Here is a 21,747-nt window from a genome sequence, read left to right on the forward strand (position 1 = left end):
CAATAGATCATTGTAAAAATCAGACGAATCAAATCAAATTCTATTTGTCACATGCGCCCAATACAACAGGTGAAATGCTTACTTACAAGCCCTTGAAGGTGAAATGCTTACTTACAAGCCCTTAACCAACAATGCAGTTTAAGAAAATATAGTTAAGAAAATATTTCCCAAAAAATTAAATAATAATAATGAGGCTATATACAGGGTGTACCGGTACCGAGTCAAAGTGCGGCGGTATAGGTTAGTCGAGGTAATTTGTACATGTAGGTAGGGGTAAGTATCTACTATACATAGATACTAAATAGCGAGTAGCAGGAGTGTAGAGAGCAAACAGCAATGACACATCATAATTGTACAACGTTGAATAGTTCATTTTGATATTGTGCATTATCAGACCATCCACACCACAGATAATGAGTAGTAGTAGATGTGTGCAGTTTGTTATGCCTTCAAGCATTTGTGGGTTAATTATTTAGTTTTGTGAGGTCTACAGCGTCCATGGTAGAACAATTAAGACAACATTGTATTTTTAGTCTGATTAGGTGTGGAAATTCTTACAATTTTTTTAAAAATCATAATTTATCCAATTGATTTAGCTATATGTTGACAAATTAGAGAAAACATAACTATTGACGTGACTGAGTATGTGTGTAGGAACTTGAAGCACCATAGACAGTTTTGTCAGTGCTGATTTGGAGGTTGGACTCGTTTCCAGCAAGCAGACATGTCATTCTGATTTCATGCTGTGTCCTTTTTAGTTAGCAAGTTAACCAATGTGTTCCCTCTGTAAAAATGATTTGAATTGTGCGTGAGCGCGAATATATAACACATTTTCATTTACCCGTTGTTGGTAATAGCATTATGTTACGAGTTGGAAGCGCAGTGGCCTGGTAAGTAGGGTAACAATATTTTCGAAAGCTCAACCTTTAGCGTTAGCCAGCTAGATAAATAGATAGCTACTGTTAGATAGCGAGCTGACTATCTGGGCATGAGGACAGTGTTGCTCGCTGTGCTATATTGAGATAACTACCTAGCAATGTTGACCACAATGCTAGCTAAATAGTTTATGCAGCATTCATTGATTGACTTAACAGCAATAGCTAATTGATGACAATGCTGTACTTCTTCTAATTACATGACTGTCTTGCTAACGTTAGTTTAGTTGCTTGTTGCCTAGAGGCTGGCCACGAAAAGCTTGTTATTACCCTTGATGTTCAAGAAGGTAACGCTAACAGTTAGCTAGACATTAGCTTGTTGTTAAACAAATTGGAATCACTGACATCAAGTGGCCAGCTAGATTGGGTGTGGGTTAGGTAATTATCTGCGAAACAAAAGGTTGACATTGTAAGTTAACGATGCATTGTAGCTAAAACAACGTTACTGTATTTAGCCAGGCAGATGTGCAGCTACTGTAGTTAACTAACGTTATTTGTTCCCCATTCAATCAACACTATCATGCCGTTGTTGTTCATCATGTTGTACTGTACAGTATACGATCAATCGTTCTACTCATCACACCTAACTGATGTCTGCAGAAGGTACAGTGTTAATGTTGCTTGTGTGTCTAAATCCCTGACACATTTTTTCCATGTCTCTGTCCTGTCAGCATGGCCTGCAGAAACCTGGTCTCCCCTAACATGGGGGTGAGGTTCAGGATGCCCTTACAGAAGCTGCACCCTCTGTCTCGTGCCATCCACCACCGGTACAACGCCAGTGTCACCCCCCCGCACTGCTCGGCAGCCCGCCACTTCACCTCCATGTCCCGGCTGCCCATGCAGCCCCCCAAGCCTCCCCCGGGCGGTCACGGCGGCTGGCGCTACCAGCAGCACCGCAACTTCTGGATGCTCCGCCTGGCCTCCAGGCTACTCAAGCTCCGGTACATTGTGCTGGGCTCAGCAGTGGGAGGCGGGTACACCGCTAAGAAGGTACAGTACATTTGAGGTAGAGGAGAGAGAGTTGTATGGTAACGGCCAGTTTCCCAGACACGTATAACCGGAGCCAGGTTACTGCCCCATAATGTTGTTCGAAAGAAGCTGTTGTACTTGTCTGTTAGACTTAAGACACATGATACAAGTGCATCTCTCATCTAAATACCAGTTGGCACTCTGATCTCTAATTGGCTGGACCTGCTTGGTAAGCGCAGTGAGAGTAACAAACACATAGAAAGTGGTTTACTACCGTTCACACTGTGCTTAAGCGATATTGTCTTTGAGTGCTGCTTTTCTAATCCTAATGTACGAGTCGCTCTACTTACCTCCACTCCCAGTGGAACAGAGGTGACTTGCTCTACATTTGATTGGCACTCTGCTAGGGTATGTGTTTATGCCAGACTGCCAGCACAGATGAGATTCCCTGATGAGCTGGTTATTTCAAAACCCTTTCACTATATGGACTAGGTTTACATATGATTCTGTTGAAGTTGATCTTGTATAGGCTAGATGTGTCTAGACTTCCCTCACACCTGTTTTTTTTTAGCCCAGACTCATACAACCTAGGTAAAACGACCCTTGTGTTTTCCTCTGAGTTAACCCTCTCATGTCACTTAGAATGGGAAATACAGTGCATTCAAAAAGTATTCAGACTCCTTAAACTTTTTCCACATTTTGTTACAGCTTTATTCTAAAATGGATTTTAAAAATGTCTTCCCTCAATCTACACACTATACCCTTTAGTGACAAAGCAAAAACAGGTTTTTATACACATTTATAAAATGAAACAGAAATACCTTATTTACAGACCCTTTTCTATTAGAGTCGAAATTGAGCTCAGGTGCTTCCTGTTTCCATTGATAATCCTTGATGTTTCTACAACTTGATTGTATTCAGTATTCAGACCCTTTACTCAGTACTTTGTTGAAGCACCTTTGGCAGCGATTACAGCATCGAGTCTTCTTGGGTATGACGCTACAAGTTTGGCACACCTGTATTTGGGGAGTTTCTCCCATTCTTCTCTGTAGAGCCTTTCAATCTGTCAGGTTGGATGGGGAGCATCGCTGCACAGCTATTGTCAGGTCTCTAGAGATGTTCGATCAGGTTCAAGACCGGGCTCTGGCTGGGCCTCTCAAGGACATTCAGAGACTTGTCCTGAAGCCACTCCTGCGTTGCCCTGGCTGTGTGCTTTGAGTTGTTCTGTTGGAAGTCACCATTGGGTTCTTGGTCACCTCTCTGACCAAGGTCCTTCTCCCCCGATTGCTCAGTTTGGTCGGGCGGCCAGCTCTAGGAAGTGTCTTGGTGGTTCCAAACTTCTTCCATATAAGAATGATGGAGGCCACTGTTGTTTGGAACCTTCAATGCTGCAGAACTTTTTTGGTACCCTTCCCCAGATCTGTACCTCGACACAATCCTGTCTCTGAGCTCTATGGACAATTCCTTCGACCTCATGGCTTGGTTTTTGCACAGAAATGCACTGTCAACTGTGGGACCTTATATAGACAGGTGTGTGCCTTTCCAAATCATGTCCAATCAATTGAATTTAGCACAGGTGGACTTCAATCAAGTTGTAGAAACATCTCAAGGATGGTCAATGGAAACAGGATGCACCTGAGCTCAATTTCAAGTCTCATAGAAAAGGGTCTGAATACTTATGTAAATAAGTTATTTCTGTTTTATTTTATAAAAATGTGTAAAAACATGTTTTTACTTTGTCATGATGTGGTATTGTGTGTAGATTGATTGTGGAAAACATGTATTTAATCCATTTTAGAATAAGGCTGTAATGTAACAAAATGTGGAAAAAAGGAAGGGGTCTGAATACTTAACAAATGTATGTCCAATTATTGTACCCTAACCCATCCCTTGAAATATTGTTGTTGTTAATCTTTAACTGAGGTAATTTGTTTTCCCATTATCACAACAAAAATTGTAAGTTGACCATGTGATTGAAATGCCACGTCTGTTCTGTTCTTCCAGACTTATGAGGAATGGAAGGATATGCTGCCTGATATGGGTGAATACATTTGGGTAATACCTGATTTCTTCTGGGAGCTGAGTAAACAAATTGACCTCGGTAAGATTTTTTTCTGGTTCAAAATGGGGTTTAGGTGGTAGACTTGGCAGTAGGTGTGTTGGTCGACTGGAAGATTTAGTGGCCCTCCTTTCTACTCGTTTTCCCATGGCTTATGCCATGTTCTTATGCTGAGTGACTCAAACATAACTAAATCAGTGGGGGCCCCATGCTATCACAAAATAACTCCTGAATGCATCGTTTCTGTAGTTTTAGATTCTCCTGGACTGTCTCGCTTTATTTTGGTGATTGTTAGCTCTCAAAGATGTTATAAAAAATATATATAGATCCATTGTCTTTTTTTGGGTACTTTCTGTCTGTTTCACTTTACACTTAAAATGTTTTTCAATGCCCCCAAAATATTCGGATTTGTTTCCCTGTTTGGATCGAGGAGGGTCGAAGAAACACATATGCAGAAATCCCCTACGTGAAATGACTCATTAGAAGCCTGTGAACCAAAAATTCTTATATAGATTTACCACTGTTAAATAACTTGTCATGTTGGTTTAATTCCTGTTAATCAGTAAAGTGTGTGTGTGGTTAATCTGACGTGAATTGTATGTAGTATTTGGGCTGAGCCAGTGCTGTCTTTCTGTTAAGGCTGCTCAGTTAGTTTGGTTAATTTGATTTCCATGTTCAAAGGATAAACTCCACCTACCCTATCGCAATTCTCTTCTGCACACAGATAAACTAACCAAAATGCTGCCTGAGTTAGTGGAGATTGCCAAGTTTCTACCAGAGTTACCCGATTTAGATAAGATAGGAGAGAACTTCACCTTCCTCAAGAGCATCCTCTTCACCGGTGAGTACAGTCTTGTCAGATTAAAAAATAGATCGCCTTTTTGGAGGCTATGTCAGACAAAGCGGTTACTAAACTCTTTTTGGCCAGGATTGTATATATTTTTTGGAACAAGTGGCAAAAGTGATAAATTAACATCTTGAGCTTTGTGAACCTAGAATAGCAATAGCAGCTGCTTCAAGTGGTAGAAAAATGTACGTCATTGGTATTCTGAACTTGAAGTGGGCTTCTTTTGTTGATTCATACCTGCATACCTAGCAATCTACCTTCATACTTTCCAGCAAAAAAAGCATTTAGATTTTTGCTAATGTACTGTCAGTTGCAATCACTTTTAACTTGCCCGATTTAGCTATTCTGCATTATTAGTAGTATCACAATGACGTGCACAGATTGCACACGTAGCCAATGGTATCTGACTCTGGACTTAAAGGATGCAGCCATGACATCAAGCTCACAGCAGGGCCTTGAAACATGTACCCTGCAGTGACCCTGCTCCGACCCCTTTGCTTCAGTCTTTTGATTTGTTTTGTGTTCTTCCCTTCTTCTCCTCTGCGTTCTTCACAGGTGTTGGTAGTAAAGGAGCTTCTGGTCAGCGTTTGTTGTTAGGTGTGTATCCCCTACACTCAGTCCCCCTCTCCGCCATGGTGCTGTTTGAATACCCACCCCTCGGCGTGTGTGCGGCAGCCCCTCGGCGTGTGTGCGGCAGCCCCTCGGCGTGTGTGCGGCAGCCCCTCGGCGTGTGTGCGGCAGCACCCTGTTTAGTAGTGCTTTGGAGCCAGAGACGTTTTGCAGTGCTCTTAGATATTGACCTCCAAACCCAACACGATTGGCTTCCAGACTACCAACTTGTTGTTTTTATCTGACGATGCTGCTGTTTCAGACACCAGTGACAAATTATTGATGGAAGGATTTGTTTTTTTGGGTGGAGAAAATGCTTAGATTGACACAGTCTTTAATTGATGTACAGGATATATTCTTACATCATATTGTTGATATCAGATAAGTGAAAAGATTGATATTTTGTTCACGTCTTATTATGTAATCGAATTCCTCTAAAAACACTTCCTCTGAAAACCAAAGTTGACCACTGAATAGAATGTATTTGGATTGAATTGGATGTGATGCTGCCGATCTTGTGGTCCACAGTTGTTTCAACAACAGATCCACTGCATCCTCTCCTTCTCCCTTGGGTTTGGTTTCATCTGACTGTGGCTTTTGTCTGTCCTACTTGTGTGTTTTTTCCTCCTTTTGATTTCCAAGTTCCTCCTCCTTTCTCCCTGGCTTCCCTGGCCTCTTTGGTCTCTCTCCCCCTCTACTTACATGATGGGAGGATAGTCCTCTTCTTGGAGGGCTCTCCTTGTCTGCTGGTAGCTGATGCTTCTCAAATGTTTGGAAAATACATCTGTCTATGATAGATGGAAACATCTTGAACTCCATCCATACCTCTTCTTTGACTTGCTAAAACAATAGGTGTATTCCTGGGTTGTGTCGCAAGTGGCACCCTATTCCCTATGTAGTGCACTACTTTTGACCAAGGCCCCATATGGATCTGGTCAAAAGTAGGGCACTATATAGGAAATGTAGGGTGCCATTTGGGACACAGTACTGTAGTTGTGAGGCTTGTTATTGACAGGTCTTTCATTGGCTGGATGAAGGATTGTTGTTCCATGATGTTCTGAAGGGAAGTATATAAATATGTTTTGCTGCTGGTTCAGCTGGCTCTGTAGCACCTCCCAACTCCAACCTGAGTTGTACAGGAGAGAAACGTCTTTCATAACAGCACTGTGTAAGGGTTTGCCAATTTGATGGCAATTAATGAATGATTTCATTGGCATTATTTTATAGTACCATATCAGACATAACTTGTCAGAGAGCCAATGAAAAGCACAAGCTCCCGAATGTTATTGTGAGCAATATTTTCCAAACCTTTGAGATTCCATCATGCAGGTTCTGACCTGGGGCATAGATGGTAGATAGAGTCCTCTCTAATGTTGGGCATGCCAATACTTTTCACTCATTACTGCTATTTGCTAATAAACTATAATCGATGATGTGTGGTGCAACCTGGTGATGTTTCTCATGCGTTGTGCTGTTTTTGTCTCCTAGCCGAAGCCCCTGGGGACACTCCAGTAAAAGCTGCCACAGATGCCCCGGTCACGGCCACACCAGAGGCCAGCGGCAAGCAGTTTAGGAAGGCAAGTCTGCTCTGCACTGCCTGACTAGCTCACCCTCACTCCCTGTGGCATATAGCTCACCCTCACTCCCTGTGGCATATAGCCCACCCTCACTCCCTGTGGCATATAGCTCACCCTCACTCCATGTGGCACATAGCCCACCCTCACTCCATGTGGCACATAGCCCACCCTCACTCCCTGTGGCACATAGCCCACCCTCACTCCCTGTGGCACATAGCTCACCCTCACTCCCTGTGGCACATAGCTCACCCTCACTCCCTGTGGCACATAGCTCACCCTCACTCCCTGTGGCACATAGCTCACCCTCACTCCCTGTGGCACATAGCCCACCCTCACTCCCTGTGGCACATAGCCCACCCTCACTCCCTGTGGCACATAGCCCACCCTCACTCCCTGTGGCACATAGCCCACCCTCACTCCCTGTGGCACATAGCCCACCCTCACTCCCTGTGGCACATAGCCCACCCTCACTCCCTGTGGCACATAGCCCACCCTCACTCCCTGTGGCACATAGCCCACCCTCACTCCCTGTGGCACATAGCTCACCCTCATCAGCAGACTACTGCTTTTTGGAGTTGGCAGTTTGGCTCAATGGAAATGCCATTTTAGTTCCAGTCAATTTGGGAAATGAAGTGAAATTCAGGCCTTGGATTCAAACTCCTTGAGGTAAATTGTTTTTTTTAGGTCATTAACTGAATTTCACATCATTTTGGGATTGACCACAGTCCTGGCTGACTGCCTATACAGTGCATTTGGAAACTTTTCAGACCCCTTGACTTTTTGTTATGTTACAGCCTTATTCTAAAATGGATAAAAAAGTGTTTCCCTACACACAATACCCCATAATGACAAAGCAAAAACTGGTTTTTAGACATTTTTGCAAATGTATAAAAATAAAAAAACACTCCTTATTTACTTAAGTATTCCAACCCTTTGCTATGAGACTTGAAATTGAATTTAGGTGAATCCTGTTTTCATTGAGCAATCTCGATGTTTCTACAACTTGATTGGAGTCCACCTGTGGTAAATTCAATTGGTTGGACATGATTTTGGCACACCTGTCTATATAAGGTCTCACAGTTGACAATGCATGTCAGAGCAAAAACCAAGCCATTAGGTCGAAGGAATTGTCCGCAGAGCTCCGAGATAGGATTGTGTCGAGGCACAGATCTGGGGAAGGGTACCAAAACATTTCTGCAGCATTGAAGGTTCCAAAGAACACAGTGGCCTCCATCATTCTTAAATGGAAGAAGTTCGGAACCACCAAGACACTTCCTAGAGCTGGCCGTCCAGCCAAACTGAGCAATCGGGGGAGAAGAGCCTTGGTCAGGCAGGTGACCAAGAACCCGATGGTCACTGTGACAGAGCTCCAGAGTTCCTCTGTGGAACCTTCCAGAAGGACAGCCATCTCTGCAGCATTCCACCAATCAGGCCTTTATGGTAGAGTGGCCAGACGGAAGCCACTCCTCAGTAAAGGGCACATGATAGCCCGCTTGGAGTTTGCCAAAAGGAACATAAAGGACTCTCAGACCATGAGAAACAAGATTCTCTGGTCTGATGAAACCAAGATTGAACTCTTTGGCCTCAATGCCAAGTGTCACATCTGGAGGAAACCTGGCACCATTCCTACGGTGAACCATGGTGGTGGCAGCATCATGTTGTGGGGATGTTTTTTATCTGCAGGGACTGGGAGACTTGTCACGATCGAGGGAGAGATGAACAGAGAGATCCTTGATGAAACCTGCTCCAGAGCGCTCAGGACCTCAGACTGGGGCGAAGGTTCACCTTCCAACAGGACAACGACCCGAAGCACACAGCCAAGACAACGCAGGAGTAGCTTCGGGACAAGTCTCTGAATGTCCATGAGTGGCCCAGCCAGAGCCCGGACTTGAACCCGATCGAACATCTCTGGAGAGACCTGAATAAAGCTGTGCAGCAACGCTCCCCATCCAACCTGACAGAGCTTGAGAGAATCTGCAGAGAAGAATAGGAGAAACTCGCCAAATACAGGGTTGCCAAGCTTGTAGCGTCATACCCAAGAAGACTTGATTCTGTAATCGCTGCCAAAGGTGCTTCAACAAAGTACTGAGTAAAGGATCATTATGGGGTATTGTGTGTAGATTGAGGGGGAAAAAACAATGTAATCCATTTTAGAATAAGGCTGTAGCGTAATAATATAGCAAAAGTTAAGGGGTCTGAATACTTTCTGAATGCACTGTACATAATGTTTTTTCATACATGCTATAGGGTGAAAACGTGCTTTGGTGATGATATTTTACTTGTGTTATAAAATACATTTTACAAAGACATATAATTATTCGTGTTCTGAATCATTCAGTTGTATCTTTCTCTAACATTTAATTAACAGTATATCCAAAAAGTCGGATTTCGTAACTTAATACATCCGATAATAAGCACCGAGCTCGGTTGAGTGGTTCAGCTTTCTTGCAGCTACTTTTAAGGATTTTACATGTAGTGGTGGTCATCTTCAAAGCTGTTTCTGTGGTTATTCAAAAAGCTCATTTTGCGTTTTTTTTAAAAACTTTTTTTTAACTAGGCAAGTCTGTTAAGAACAAGTTCTTATTTACAATGACGGTCTACAACGGCCAAACCCGGACGACACTGGGCCAATTGTGCGCCGCCCTATGGCACTCCCAATCACGGCCAGTTGTGAAACAGCGTGGATTCGAACCAGGGTGTCTGTAGTGACGCCTCTAGCACTGAGATGTCGTGCCTTAGACTGCTGTGCCACTCGGGTTCGTGCAACACGAGCTGAATTAAATGTAAAAGTAAAATAAAAAGCTTGTACATTCGATGCTCTGTTGACATTTCAGAGATACGCATGTTTTTGTGAGAAATCTTTGAAAAATAACAGGAATTTTGCATTTAATATGAAAAGCGTGTAGTGAAATATGAAAATACTACATGTCATGTCTCAAAATCGATATCTATATTGTTTTATGACCTATGGATTCAAGAAGAAAGATGGCGAGTTCAACGGGAAAGTGAGCCTGTCAGGTAGCCTTTATTCTTGATCAGATTCCAGTTTAGCTGACACAACACACTGCAATTGTCCTTATTTTGACCACTTTTTCTGTCTGGCCTCCATTGATTTAGTCACCCTAATTCTGGCCATCCTACAGGGGTGAAAACTCCAATAACTTAACAGATTATAATAGAGACATGAGGTTTGGACCATTGGTTTTCTTAGACATTTGTACTCTGTAGGACTGAGTTTCATTATACTGTGCCAGTGTTTCTGTTGTCCATTTGTATGCTGTCGGTAATATTCTTCTTTCTTGTGTTAGAAAGATACATGTTCAGTGCTTGACCTTACAGAATTTAACTTCATCGGTAGAATATGAATATAGGCTACTGCTATACGTACATATGAGGATATTTGCCGTTGCTTTTTCATCTCATGCTTCTCCATGTGTTTGTTTTTTCCAGAAGCCTTGAGCTGCATTCATAACATAATGCTCTTTAGCTTCTGAACCATGACATCGTTTTGCATCCATCTCTGTTCTGTTCTCTCCTCAGTTCACCCATGTTGTATTGTTGCTCTCCTCTCAAGGGCTCTTACACTGTTGTCCCCATGTTCAGTGGAGTAGTCCTGCTTTTAATGTTGTTTTACACTTTTCAACCTTTCACACTGTTGCACCCCGGTGACTTTAAGAGGAACATGTTTCAGTCTTAAGCAGTGGTGCCTAACATGGAAAAACATTATCATAGATCAACTTGATTCCTGAGTTGGGGTCAATTTTGTCTCAACTCAGCCAATGTTTTATTTGTATTTTAAATGAATGAGTTTGAAATAGAATTTATATTAATTACCTGAATGGACTGAGGTAAAACAGACGGACCCCAACCCTGCTTCACAGACATTTTTGGAAAGTCTCTCAATATAAGCAGTTGCCTCAGTTTTTGGATGTACTGTTCATTGGGCAGCTGAAACCAAGGGAGAGGGATGAGTTGAGGATCATTGGACTGTGGCTTTGCTCATCTTCCCCTGGGCTGTAGCACACTTCCTGCTCCATCCCTGACAGATCACTCATTCCCTGCTAGGGGTCGCAACATTCTGCTACTGTAACTCTTCCAAATTTCCCAGGTTTTCCCAGAAATCGTGGTTGGAAGATTCACAGATTTCCTGCTTATTCCCTTCTGGTTCCATCAAATCTTCCAACTGGGATTTCTGACAAACCTAGGGATGTTAGTAATGTTACTGGCATTTTAAAACCCTCTTCCCTGCGTAGCTAGCTTTGTTTATCATCAGGCTGATTTTAGCAGATAATATAATTGTATGATATTGACCAACATCCCACATTTTTACGGTGATTATATTACATTTTTTTAATATCAGCAATTATTTTAGTAGTTTATCCACATTCAATAATGTATCCACATCTACATTATCCTAAAACCTGTTGAATATTAAGACAGTTTTCCAGAGTGTTCATGTGTCATTGCGTCGAATAGCATGATCATTGTGTAAGTTGGTAGGCATCAGTTGTTTTAGTATTACTATAAAAGCCATAGCAGTGAACACTATGGAAGACTGCTAAGAAACTGTACAGAATCTTACCCACTTGTGCCACTGGCTGCGAGACACTGGTTGTGGTATCTGTTGCCTCTTCCGCTTCCAGTCTCCCGACTGTTCTGGAGTCTGTGACAGAGAAAGCCTGACTGTTGGGTACCGCTGATGGTGGCAAGATCTAGTCCTAGACATGGATTTTGACCATAGAGGTCCTATGATGATGAGTCTGTGGGCATAGATTGGACATAGACAACCCGAAGCCTGGTTGGTTGGGTTAGTGTGTTGCTTGAATGACGGGTACAGTACGTTGTGTTGACGGCTGTGTTGCTCCTGCCTCTCTCTCACTGTGACGTCCCTCAGGGTCTGCTCCACGAGCTCATTCTCATACAGCAGCAGATCCAGCAGGCTGAGGAGGAGGTCAGGCGAGCCTCCGCAGCCAATAACGCACAGCCAAGCCCAGAGCCCGCTCCCAGCCGAGCCCGCTCCCAGCCCACCCCTGCGCCTGTCTCCACCGCCGCCTCCACTTCTGAGCCCGCCTCCGCGCCAGATACCCGAGCCAATCCCAGCCAGCTCCCCGAGTCCCAGCCCCCCTCGGCAGAAAGGCAAGGTGAAGGTCCTACCCCCCCCGCCCACACCAACACCCAGCACTCGCCTGTAGAAGCCCCCGTCTGAACGTAAACGGTAGAACCGCACCCAAAGGCACCCACCCTCCTCAAGAAGGACAAACCCCCTGCCGTTCAAATTCAGACTAATGGAAATTTGCCCGGGTAATCCCGTAAGAGTACTGTTTATGAAATTGGTGGATGGAATTGCTATGGTCATATGTCGTTTGGATTAGTAGCATTGAGCAAGCCTAGAGCTCTTTTCTAGCTCACATATGAAAGTGGACAAGAAGGCACTGTAGTGTACTGTATTGAACCTCTGGTCATTGTTGATTTCTACCAGTCTTTTTATAGCCAAGGCTATATCCTACTAACAACAGATCCTATTGTGTAGTGCTAGTTTCCAGTCGCTGAATACAATGCAATGATAAGTAGCAAATATTTAATTAATCACATCTTTTGTGTCACTTTGCCCAAAATGTTCTTGTCAGTTTATTTCATTCTGGGCTAGCTGTTTTTGTATTAAGGTAGTCAACATATGCTAGTTAGCCTACATTGTGTTAGTTAGCCTACATAGCACACATTTTAATCTCGCTTCATTCAGCCTGCCCAAACATAGTACCTTGTCATCTCCCTCAAACTTCCTCTTAGTTTGAACGAGGCATTGAAGGAAAACTCATCCGTCCTTATGGTATCCGTCAGGGCAGTGTGCCGTGACACACTATTTTGTTCCACTGGTGGAATGACATGTCTGATGCCTGGCAATCTCAGAATCCCTCATGCCAGTTCAGTACCACAGTAACATAGCCCTGGCTCCCTCTCTCATGTAAACCGCTGGACTGCGACCAAACGCTCCTCCCGTAACACTCCACTAACCTACACTGCATGGAGGGACACCCTGCTGCATGGTGTACTGTGAACTTATGGAATAACTCTAGATATCAGCTATACAGTGAAATCTAATTGAATTATAGTCCTAGATCAGGAACAGGATAGGACTAGATCAGGACTAGATCATGATATAAGAATCAATACTAGATCTTTCTTAGTTCCGTAATCAGAATGCTGTAGGCTGTTATCACGGCATTGCAATTTGCAAGTAGTTAGCACAATCACCTTAGCTGCAGTCCCTGTCTTTCGTCTGTGTGTACCGTATGTACAGTACCAGTCAAAAGTTTGGACACACCTACTCATTCCAGGGTTTTTCTTTATTTGTACTATTTTCTACATTGTAGAATAATATGAAGACATCAAAACTATGAAATAACACATGGAATTATGTAGTAACCAAAAAAGTGTTAAACAAAATATACTTCATTTTTGAGATTCTTCAAATAGCCACCCTTTGCCTTGATGACAGATTTGCAGACTCTTGGCATTCTCTCAACCAGCTTCATGAGGTAATCACCTGGAATGCATTTCCATTAACAGGTGAGCCTTGTGAAACTGGTTAATTTGTGGAATTTCTTTCCGTCTTAATGTGTTTGAGCCAATCAGTTGTGTTGTGACAAGGTAGGGGGTATATAGAAGATAGCCCTATTTGTTAAAAGACCAAGTCCATATTATGGCAAGAACAGCTCAAATAAGCTTAGAGAAACGACGATCATTACTTTAAGACATGGTCAGTCAATCCTAAAAATGTCAAGAACTTTGAAAGTTTCTTCAAGTGCAGTCGCAATAACCATCAAGCGCTATGATGAAACTGGCTCTCATGAGGACCGCCACAGGAAAGGAAGACCCAGAGTTACCTCTGTTGCAGAGGATAAGTGCAATAACTGCACCTCAGATTGCAGCCCAAATCAATGCTTCACAGAGTTCAAGTAACAGACACATCAACATCAACTGTTCAGAGGAGACTGTGTGAATCAGGCCTTCATGGTCGAATTGCTGTAAAGAAACCATCACTAAAGGACACCAATAATAAGAAGAGACTTGCTTGTGCCAAGAAACACGAGCAATGGACATTAGACATGTGGAAATCTGTACTTTGGTCTGATGAGTCCATATTTGAGATTTTTGGTTCAAACCGCTGTCTTTGTGAGACGCAGAATAGGTGAACGGATGATCTCTGCATGTGTGGTTCCCACCGTGAAGCATGGAGGAGAAGGTGTGGGGGTGCATTGCTGGTGACACTGTCAGTGATTTAATTAGAATACAAGGCACACTTAACCAGCATGGCTACCACAGCGATACGCCATCCCATCTGGTTTGCGCTTAGTGGGACTATCAATGGTTTTTCAACAGGACAATGCCCCAACACACCTCCAGGCTGTGTAAGGGCTATTTGACCAAGAAGGAGAGTGATGGAGTGCTGCATCAGATGACCTGGCCTCCACAATCACCTGATCTCAACCCAATTGAGATGGTTTGGGATGAGTTGGACTGCAAAGTGAAGGAAAAGCAGCCAAAAAGTGCTCAGCGTAGTGGGAATTCCTTAAAAAAAAAACATTCCAGGTGAAGCTGGTTGAGAGAATTCCAAGTGTGCAAAGCTGTCATCAAGGCAAAGGGTGGCTACTTTGAAGAATACAGAATATTAAATATATATTTTGGTTTAACACTTTTTTTGGTTACTACATGATTCTATGTGTTATTTCATAGTTTTGATGTCTTCACTATTATTCTACAGTGTAGAACCCTTGAATGAGTAGGTGTTCTAAAACTGTTGACTGGTACTGTATGTGTGTTTTTAATCTCCTGTCCCTCCTTGCCGTCCCTATCCATCCAGTCATTTGTGCACGGTCTCCATCTGTCTGGTTTGTGATCTCTTTCTCTCAATAATGCAGTGCAGGTGTGGAACTGTTAATGTGAATCATCATGGAGTAATAATCTTTATAATGATCTCTTTGATGATTGCGATAATTCAGCTGTCTTTTCCAGGGTTGGATTTGACTTGTGCCTGTGTGATTTTTGCACTGTGATTCACTGTAATACAGATTAACACCAAACAAATGACTACAACCTGGAATGGAATCAGTTATCCCCCTTTTGTTGACTTGTCTTTCCTCCACTGTGGTGCCCGCTGATCTCTGTAATGTGCACGTTGGCTGTCTGTCATGATGCTAGTTGTCTCAGCGGGTTTGGACTGGATCACAATGTCCCAGACTTGTGAGAGCGAGGTTTAATAAACCTGCTCGCTCTGTGACTGATCTGTGTGTCTCTAGTCTTCAGATAAGGAGAAGGTGGACCAGCTTCAAGAGGAACTGCTCCGAACTCAGGTACAGTACAATCCTTCCATATCCTTCCATGTCCAAGTATTTTACAACATTTACACAGTAAAGATCCAGTTTAATTTGGTGAAGGGACCGACTGGTCCATCTCTTTCCTCCAGTAGATTCCTCATATTATACCATATTGACGTTGTAAAGTCAGGTTAAAAAACATCCGTTTTACTTTGATAAATGGACTGAATTAAAGAGATAATTTGTTGTTAAAGATGAAGTCTTCTTTCTCTCTGTTGTCCTCAGATGAAGTACCAGCGCATGCTGGAGAGACTGGAGAAGGAGAACAAGGAGCTGAGGAAAGTGGTGCTGCAGAAAGATGAGAAGGGCATCCACCAGAGGAAAGTCAAGGTGAGTGTGAGTCACGCACACACATGTACACACGCATACGCGTACACACGCATACGCGTACACACACACGTACACGCACACACACAGACACATGTACACACCAGGGTTGTGCATGTGAGTAAAAGTTCATTATTATTTTATAGTCTCTGCAGTAAATATACTAATTCTTCCATCAGGCATTTCTCTTAAGTGTTCTTCCATCTATTCCTTCTACAGAAGTCTCTAATTGACATGTACTCTGAGGTCCTGGACATTCTCTCAGACTTCGACTCTAACTACAACACCCAGGACCATCTACCCAGGGTAAGGAACAACAAGTGGCTCATGGCTTTCTGGAAATGCAATCAAATTATGGAGACGTTATTGTGAACCCTTTCTTGAGTGTACTGTATACTGTACTGCCAGAAATACATTGTTTCCTGTTGGAAAAGCAGAGACCTACCATTTTACAACAATGCCATCTATCACACCTATGTCATCTAATCCCTCCCCTCTACCACCCCATCCATCTGTCCTCTCTCTCTCTCCCTCCTCTCCATCTTCTCTCTCTCTCTCCTCCCTCTCTCTCCTCCCTCTCTCTCCTCCCTCTCTCTCTCTCCTATACTATAGGTGGTGGTGGTGGGAGACCAGAGTGCAGGGAAGACCAGTGTGTTGGAGATGATCGCCCAGGCTAGGATCTTCCCCCGGGGCTCTGGAGAAATGATGACTCGCTCTCCTGTCAAGGTATAGGAACTCATTTACTAGACTACCTCAGCCCCTCAAGACACCTACCTTCCTCCACTGTAGCTGTAAAGATATCAAAGATGTATAGAAGCCAGCATTTTACCTTTGGTATTTGGTATTTTATTAGGATCCCCATTAGCTGTTGCAAAAGCAACAGCTACTCTTCCTGGGGTCCACACAAAACATGAAACATGACAATACAGAACATTAATAGACAAGAACAGCTGAAGGACAGAACTACATACATTTGACGCAGAAGTGTTGATTTATATATATATTTTTTACAATTTAGTCATTTAGTAGACGCTCTTATCCAGAGCGATTTACATGAGCAATTAGGGTGAAGTGCCTTGCTCAAGAGCATAGACAGATATTTCCCCTAGTCTGCTCGAGGATTTGAACCAGTGACATTTCGGGTTACTGACCCAACGCTCTTAGGCTACCTGCCGACCCAATTTATGTTCTTATTTTAAAGGGGCAATCTGAGATTTGGTACATCCATTTTTGGATTTGATATATAGCCATTATTCTTGAAGAATATAACTTATTAAGTGGTGGGATGACTGCTTTGTTGTTTGTCCAGACTTGTCTTACTACTGTGGCTCTGCCTTGGTGGATTTCTTCTGTTGGTCTGCACTGTTTCATATGGGACGTTTTAGTCCACAGTCTGAGTGGTGGAATGAGGCCTGTGTGGTCTGGCTGGATGGGCAGCATTACTAGCATTGTGCTTTTGGACTGGGGACTTTTAATGTTTTTTTATTTTTTTTTATTGCATTTTGCCACCTGCTTCTGTCTCCTCCTCTACTAGGTGACGCTGAGCGAGGGACCTCACCACGTGGCCATGTTCAAGGACAGCAGTCGAGAGTTTGACCTGGGAAAAGAGGAGGATGTAAGTTTAACCCAGCATAGAAGAGTAAGGCGTTCTCTCTCCCACCATGGAATCATCCTTTCATTGGGGTTCATTCACACCGCTTCACTTGTTGATTGGTTCATTCATATGGTGAACCACTGGTTCTCTCCTCCCTGCAGCTGGCTGCCCTGAGACATGAGATCGAGCTGAGGATGAGGAAGAGTGTCAAGGAGGGACAGACAGTCAGCCCTGAGGTGAGGACAGAACTCCCTATTGCTCCACATCTTCTGCCTTCTGCCTGCGTCCCTAATGGCACCCTGTAGCCCCTGTCCCTAATGGCACCCTGTAGCCCCTGTCCCTAATGGCACCCTGTAGCCCCTGTCCCTAATGGCACCCTGTAGCCCCTGTCCCTAATGGCACCCTGTAGCCCCTGTCCCTAATGGCACCCTGTAGCCCCTGTCCCTAATGGCACCCTGTAGCCCCTGTCCCTAATGGCACCCTGTAGCCCCTGTCCCTAATGGCACCCTGTAGCCCCTGTCCCTAATGGCACCCTGTAGCCCCTGTCCCTAATGGCACCCTGTAGCCTATTTGATTTATGTCACCTTTATTTAACTAGGCAAGTCAGCTTAGAACAAGTTCTTATTTACAATGACGGCCTACACCGGCCAAACCCGGACGACGCTGGGCCAATTGTGCACCGCCCTATGGGACTCCCAATCACGGCTGGTTGTGATACAGCCTGGATTCGAACCAGGGTCTGTAGTGACGCCTCTAGCAGTGAGATGCCGTGCCTTAGACCTCTGCACTACTCAGGAGCCCCCTATATAGTGTACTACTTTTGATATAATAGTAGGGCTCTGTTCAAATGGAGTGGTCAAAAGGAGTGCACTAGACTAGGGAATAGGGCTCTATTTGGGTCTCTGCCAGCTATATAATGAAAGCTCACTAGTACTCAGCGTTATACCAGCTCTGTGTCGATCCCTGACTGATCCCTGTAAATGTTTTTCCTTTTTCCTGTGTGACAGACGATCTCTCTGAGTGTCAAAGGACCAGGTATCCAGAGGATGGTGCTTGTAGACCTACCAGGAGTCATCAGTGTGAGTACTTCACTCACGTGCATGCAGAAACACACACACGCGTGTATGAAAACAGTGACCGTACAGTGGTAGGAGCAGTGATGGTGTGTGTTCCTCTCAGACTGTGACTGCAGGCATGGCAACAGACACCAAGGAGACCATCTTCGGCATCAGTAAGAACTACATGCAGAACCCCAATGCCATCATCCTCTGTATCCAGGGTGAGTCAACACTGGAGTCACCTTCCTCTGACCAAACAGAACATCCTGGAGCTCCTCTCCCTCTTTAGTCTCTCGCCTCCACTTTGATCCTCTGTTCTTTTCTCTTCTGTCTGCTTCGGTCTCAACTCTGCCGCTTCAGTCTCCTCTCCTCCGCTTCTGTGTCCTCTTGTCTCTTCTTCTCTCCTCTACCTGACCTGCTGTTTTCTCATCCTTCATCTCTCTGGTCCTCAGATGGGTCAGTGGATGCGGAGCGCAGCATCGTCACAGACCTGGTCAGTCAGATGGACCCGCATGGGAAGAGGACCATCTTTGTCCTGACCAAAGTAGACCTAGCAGAGAAGAACCTGGCCAGCCCTAACCGGGTGAGATATAAACTCACACACCCGCACGACACATGCATCACACACATGTTCAAGACGTTTTGCAACGGGAAGCGCAAATGACAACAGTGGTCAAGGTAATCCCAATGAGCATGGACGATATACATTTGACAAGTTAAAATGGTCTGAGAACTATTATATGCCTCCTTAGCCACAAAGGGGTAGCCTTTCATTAGTTGTAAAAGCTGAATGGTACACTCAAACAGTCACGAGGTACAGACTGAATGAAATCTAAAGCCTTCTCATCTGGGATTTTATTAATGTGTTTTTCTCCCTACAGATTCAACAGATTGTTGAAGGAAAGTTGTTCCCTATGAAAGCCTTGGGTTACTTTGCTGTGGTGACCGGGAAAGGTAAGATGCATTCCCCTTTCGAGTCTTACCCATCAGATCTTATTTCCAATTTAATTAGGCTACACATGTAACTCAAATCTATACTTTTCTAAGGAAGCATCTAAAAAGACAGGACTGTTCACTTCAACATGTTCTGTTGTTTTTATGCTTCCTTAGAAAAGTAAAGATTTGAGTTACGTGTGTAGCCTACGAGAGAATGCATGGCTCGCGTTGAAAATGAGTGTGTTGTGTATCGATGTCAAACATTTTAACAAGAAGGTTTGTAATTTGAGTAGGTATCGCTTAAAAAGAAATACTCTACAACCAAAGCAACTGTTGAAGGTCAACATCGTTAACAACATGATTTAGAAATACGCAAGGAGTACCGGGGGGAAGACAAGAAAGAATCTGACTCTGGCTTATAGCATCAGCCGAAGCTGATTTAACAACAAAATAGACTGTATATTGTTTAAGCTTCACGAAACAGCTGAACAGTGACGTTGACAGTCTTCAAGTGACCCTAAAAAATAATCTATGTAAACATAGACAAACTTAAGAGAGAGATTGAAAATAGCCAAAGAATTCCAGGAGAACTTAGACTTGGATATAAGGCACCTAGCGAGAAGAGGCAATGTGGAAGCCATAATGCCCAGCGCAAACCCACCCACTAAATTCAACCCTGAGGCGTCCATCATTCTAGCAGGCCGACCGTTTAAAGAGGGAGAGGATGTGATGGAGAGAGCGAGGGTACTTCTGATCCAGTGTGACCCCGGAGCTAGTAGTTGCAGAGCGGATGCGGGCAAGGGGCCGGGGCCTGGCGTGATCAAGCTGGAACTACGCTCTGTCCAGGAGAAAGTGGCTGTCCTTTGGCAGAAACAAAAGCTGAAGAGTTACTTAAGGTTCAAGGATCCCCAAAGTCTCACACGGAACGACTCATTGATCTGAGATCCCAACCAGGAAGAACTTCTACATCACTGGGAGTTGTCGAGTGATGCAACAGATTTTATCTGGACCTGATGCTGGTAGTAGGGTCCGGGAGAACCGGAGGACTGAGACTCAACTGCCCAGCCATTAAGTGCAGACCAGTTTATTCTGGTTCACAGGAATGTTAATGGTGGGACAGCTTTGAACTGTGAGCTAAGACAATTGATTTGACTTTCACTGAATCCTGACATTATATCCCTGAATGAGACACATTTAACGGGTTAGCATTCAACCCCTCCATTTCAATTTTCTTGGTTTGGACATAAGAGGAAAACCCATGTAAGAGGGAGCCTAAAGTGTCTGGTCCAGGTTAGAAACAAGATGCCTGAATCTTATAAAGTAAATGTGAATGACAAATGAGTAGATGGCATAATGGGACTGAGATTTGAGCTTCAACTATCTGAATATTGTTTTAATATTTTCTCCTGTTATTTGCCTTCTGAGGGCTCCCCTACATGGGGACTTGATTCTCATTCATTCTTTAGCCACCTGCTGGTTCAAATGTGTATTTTTTCTGAGGTTGATGCTATTTATCTCCTTTTGGAGATTGAAATAGTCATATTTGCTGGTTTGGAAGAGAGTCTTAATGATGTTGATAATGCTACACCCAGGGCCAACTTAAACACTGTGTTAAATAAGCATTGTGAAACTTTACTGGTGTTCTTAAAGAATTCAAAATGCTATATTCTAAATAGAACAATATCCCCTGAGATTGATGTGAAATGATCTATCTCCTCAAAAGGGAAAGCAGTTTATTACATCATTCCCCCCATGACTGTTTAAATTCACATTTGGAGTTGAATGTCTTTACTCCTAATGAGTTGGCAGAAAGTATGGGAGTTGACTGCGTCTCTTTAATTGTGGATCGATGTAGAATACCAGACCACTCTGGGGTTCCATCTTGTCAGAATGTTTGATGGTATATCTGAAGGCCAGACTAGGGTATGTATCAAGCGAAGACCCAGAAACCTACCCGATCATTTCCTTTTATCCAAGATGGGTTGTAAAAATGCTCTGCTGCAGCTTATTGAAGTACACCAGAAAACTCAAGATGGCATTGGCTCCTGGTATGACAGATTCTGGGATGTACTATATAATGAGTTGGATGACTGTGTGTAGGGGAAATCTGTAAACGATTCCAGAAAAAATAAAGGCCCAAAAGTGGGTGAACCCGTCTGGAATAAGGAACTACATGCATTATGGTTACAGATGAGGTTATCTGGGGGGAAAACGGGTTCTAAAGTGTATAGGAAATTAAAAGCTGAAGGAAGAGCTAAGAAATGAAGCATGGCAACATACATTTGATAAAAGGTTACGGTCTATAAAGCATAGATTTAGTTGTGGAAAGGCATTACAACTGGAGCAGCTACAGACCAACAACACACGACAGTTTTAGAGTGAGAAACAAGTTGGGCCCCAAAAAGGTTAAGCAAATTCCCATGTAAATTGCATTGGAAAATGGAGAACTTCACTATCAAAC

General features: G+C 43.6%; 1 protein-coding gene across 1 annotated transcript in view; it reads left to right on the top strand.

The window, feature by feature from the left end:
- The first annotated feature begins 710 nt into the window (after positions 1-710).
- The window catches only part of LOC120053640 (dynamin-like 120 kDa protein, mitochondrial), an 84,528-nt gene continuing 63,491 nt past the window's right edge, over positions 711-21,747 (top strand). Inside the window, exons 1-15 of the mRNA XM_039000796.1 lie at positions 711-890; positions 1,607-1,925; positions 3,909-4,005; positions 4,688-4,804; positions 6,908-6,996; positions 15,294-15,347; positions 15,597-15,701; positions 15,918-16,004; positions 16,311-16,424; positions 17,233-17,313; positions 17,454-17,528; positions 18,300-18,371; positions 18,472-18,571; positions 18,803-18,933; positions 19,232-19,304. Of these exons, the coding sequence (XP_038856724.1) occupies positions 862-890; positions 1,607-1,925; positions 3,909-4,005; positions 4,688-4,804; positions 6,908-6,996; positions 15,294-15,347; positions 15,597-15,701; positions 15,918-16,004; positions 16,311-16,424; positions 17,233-17,313; positions 17,454-17,528; positions 18,300-18,371; positions 18,472-18,571; positions 18,803-18,933; positions 19,232-19,304 (1,543 nt within the window). The 5' untranslated portion in view covers positions 711-861. The remainder of the gene's footprint in view (positions 891-1,606; positions 1,926-3,908; positions 4,006-4,687; positions 4,805-6,907; positions 6,997-15,293; positions 15,348-15,596; positions 15,702-15,917; positions 16,005-16,310; positions 16,425-17,232; positions 17,314-17,453; positions 17,529-18,299; positions 18,372-18,471; positions 18,572-18,802; positions 18,934-19,231; positions 19,305-21,747) is intronic.

Source organism: Salvelinus namaycush, chromosome 9 (assembly GCF_016432855.1).
Source record: "Salvelinus namaycush isolate Seneca chromosome 9, SaNama_1.0, whole genome shotgun sequence".
Classification (NCBI taxonomy): domain Eukaryota; kingdom Metazoa; phylum Chordata; class Actinopteri; order Salmoniformes; family Salmonidae; genus Salvelinus; species Salvelinus namaycush.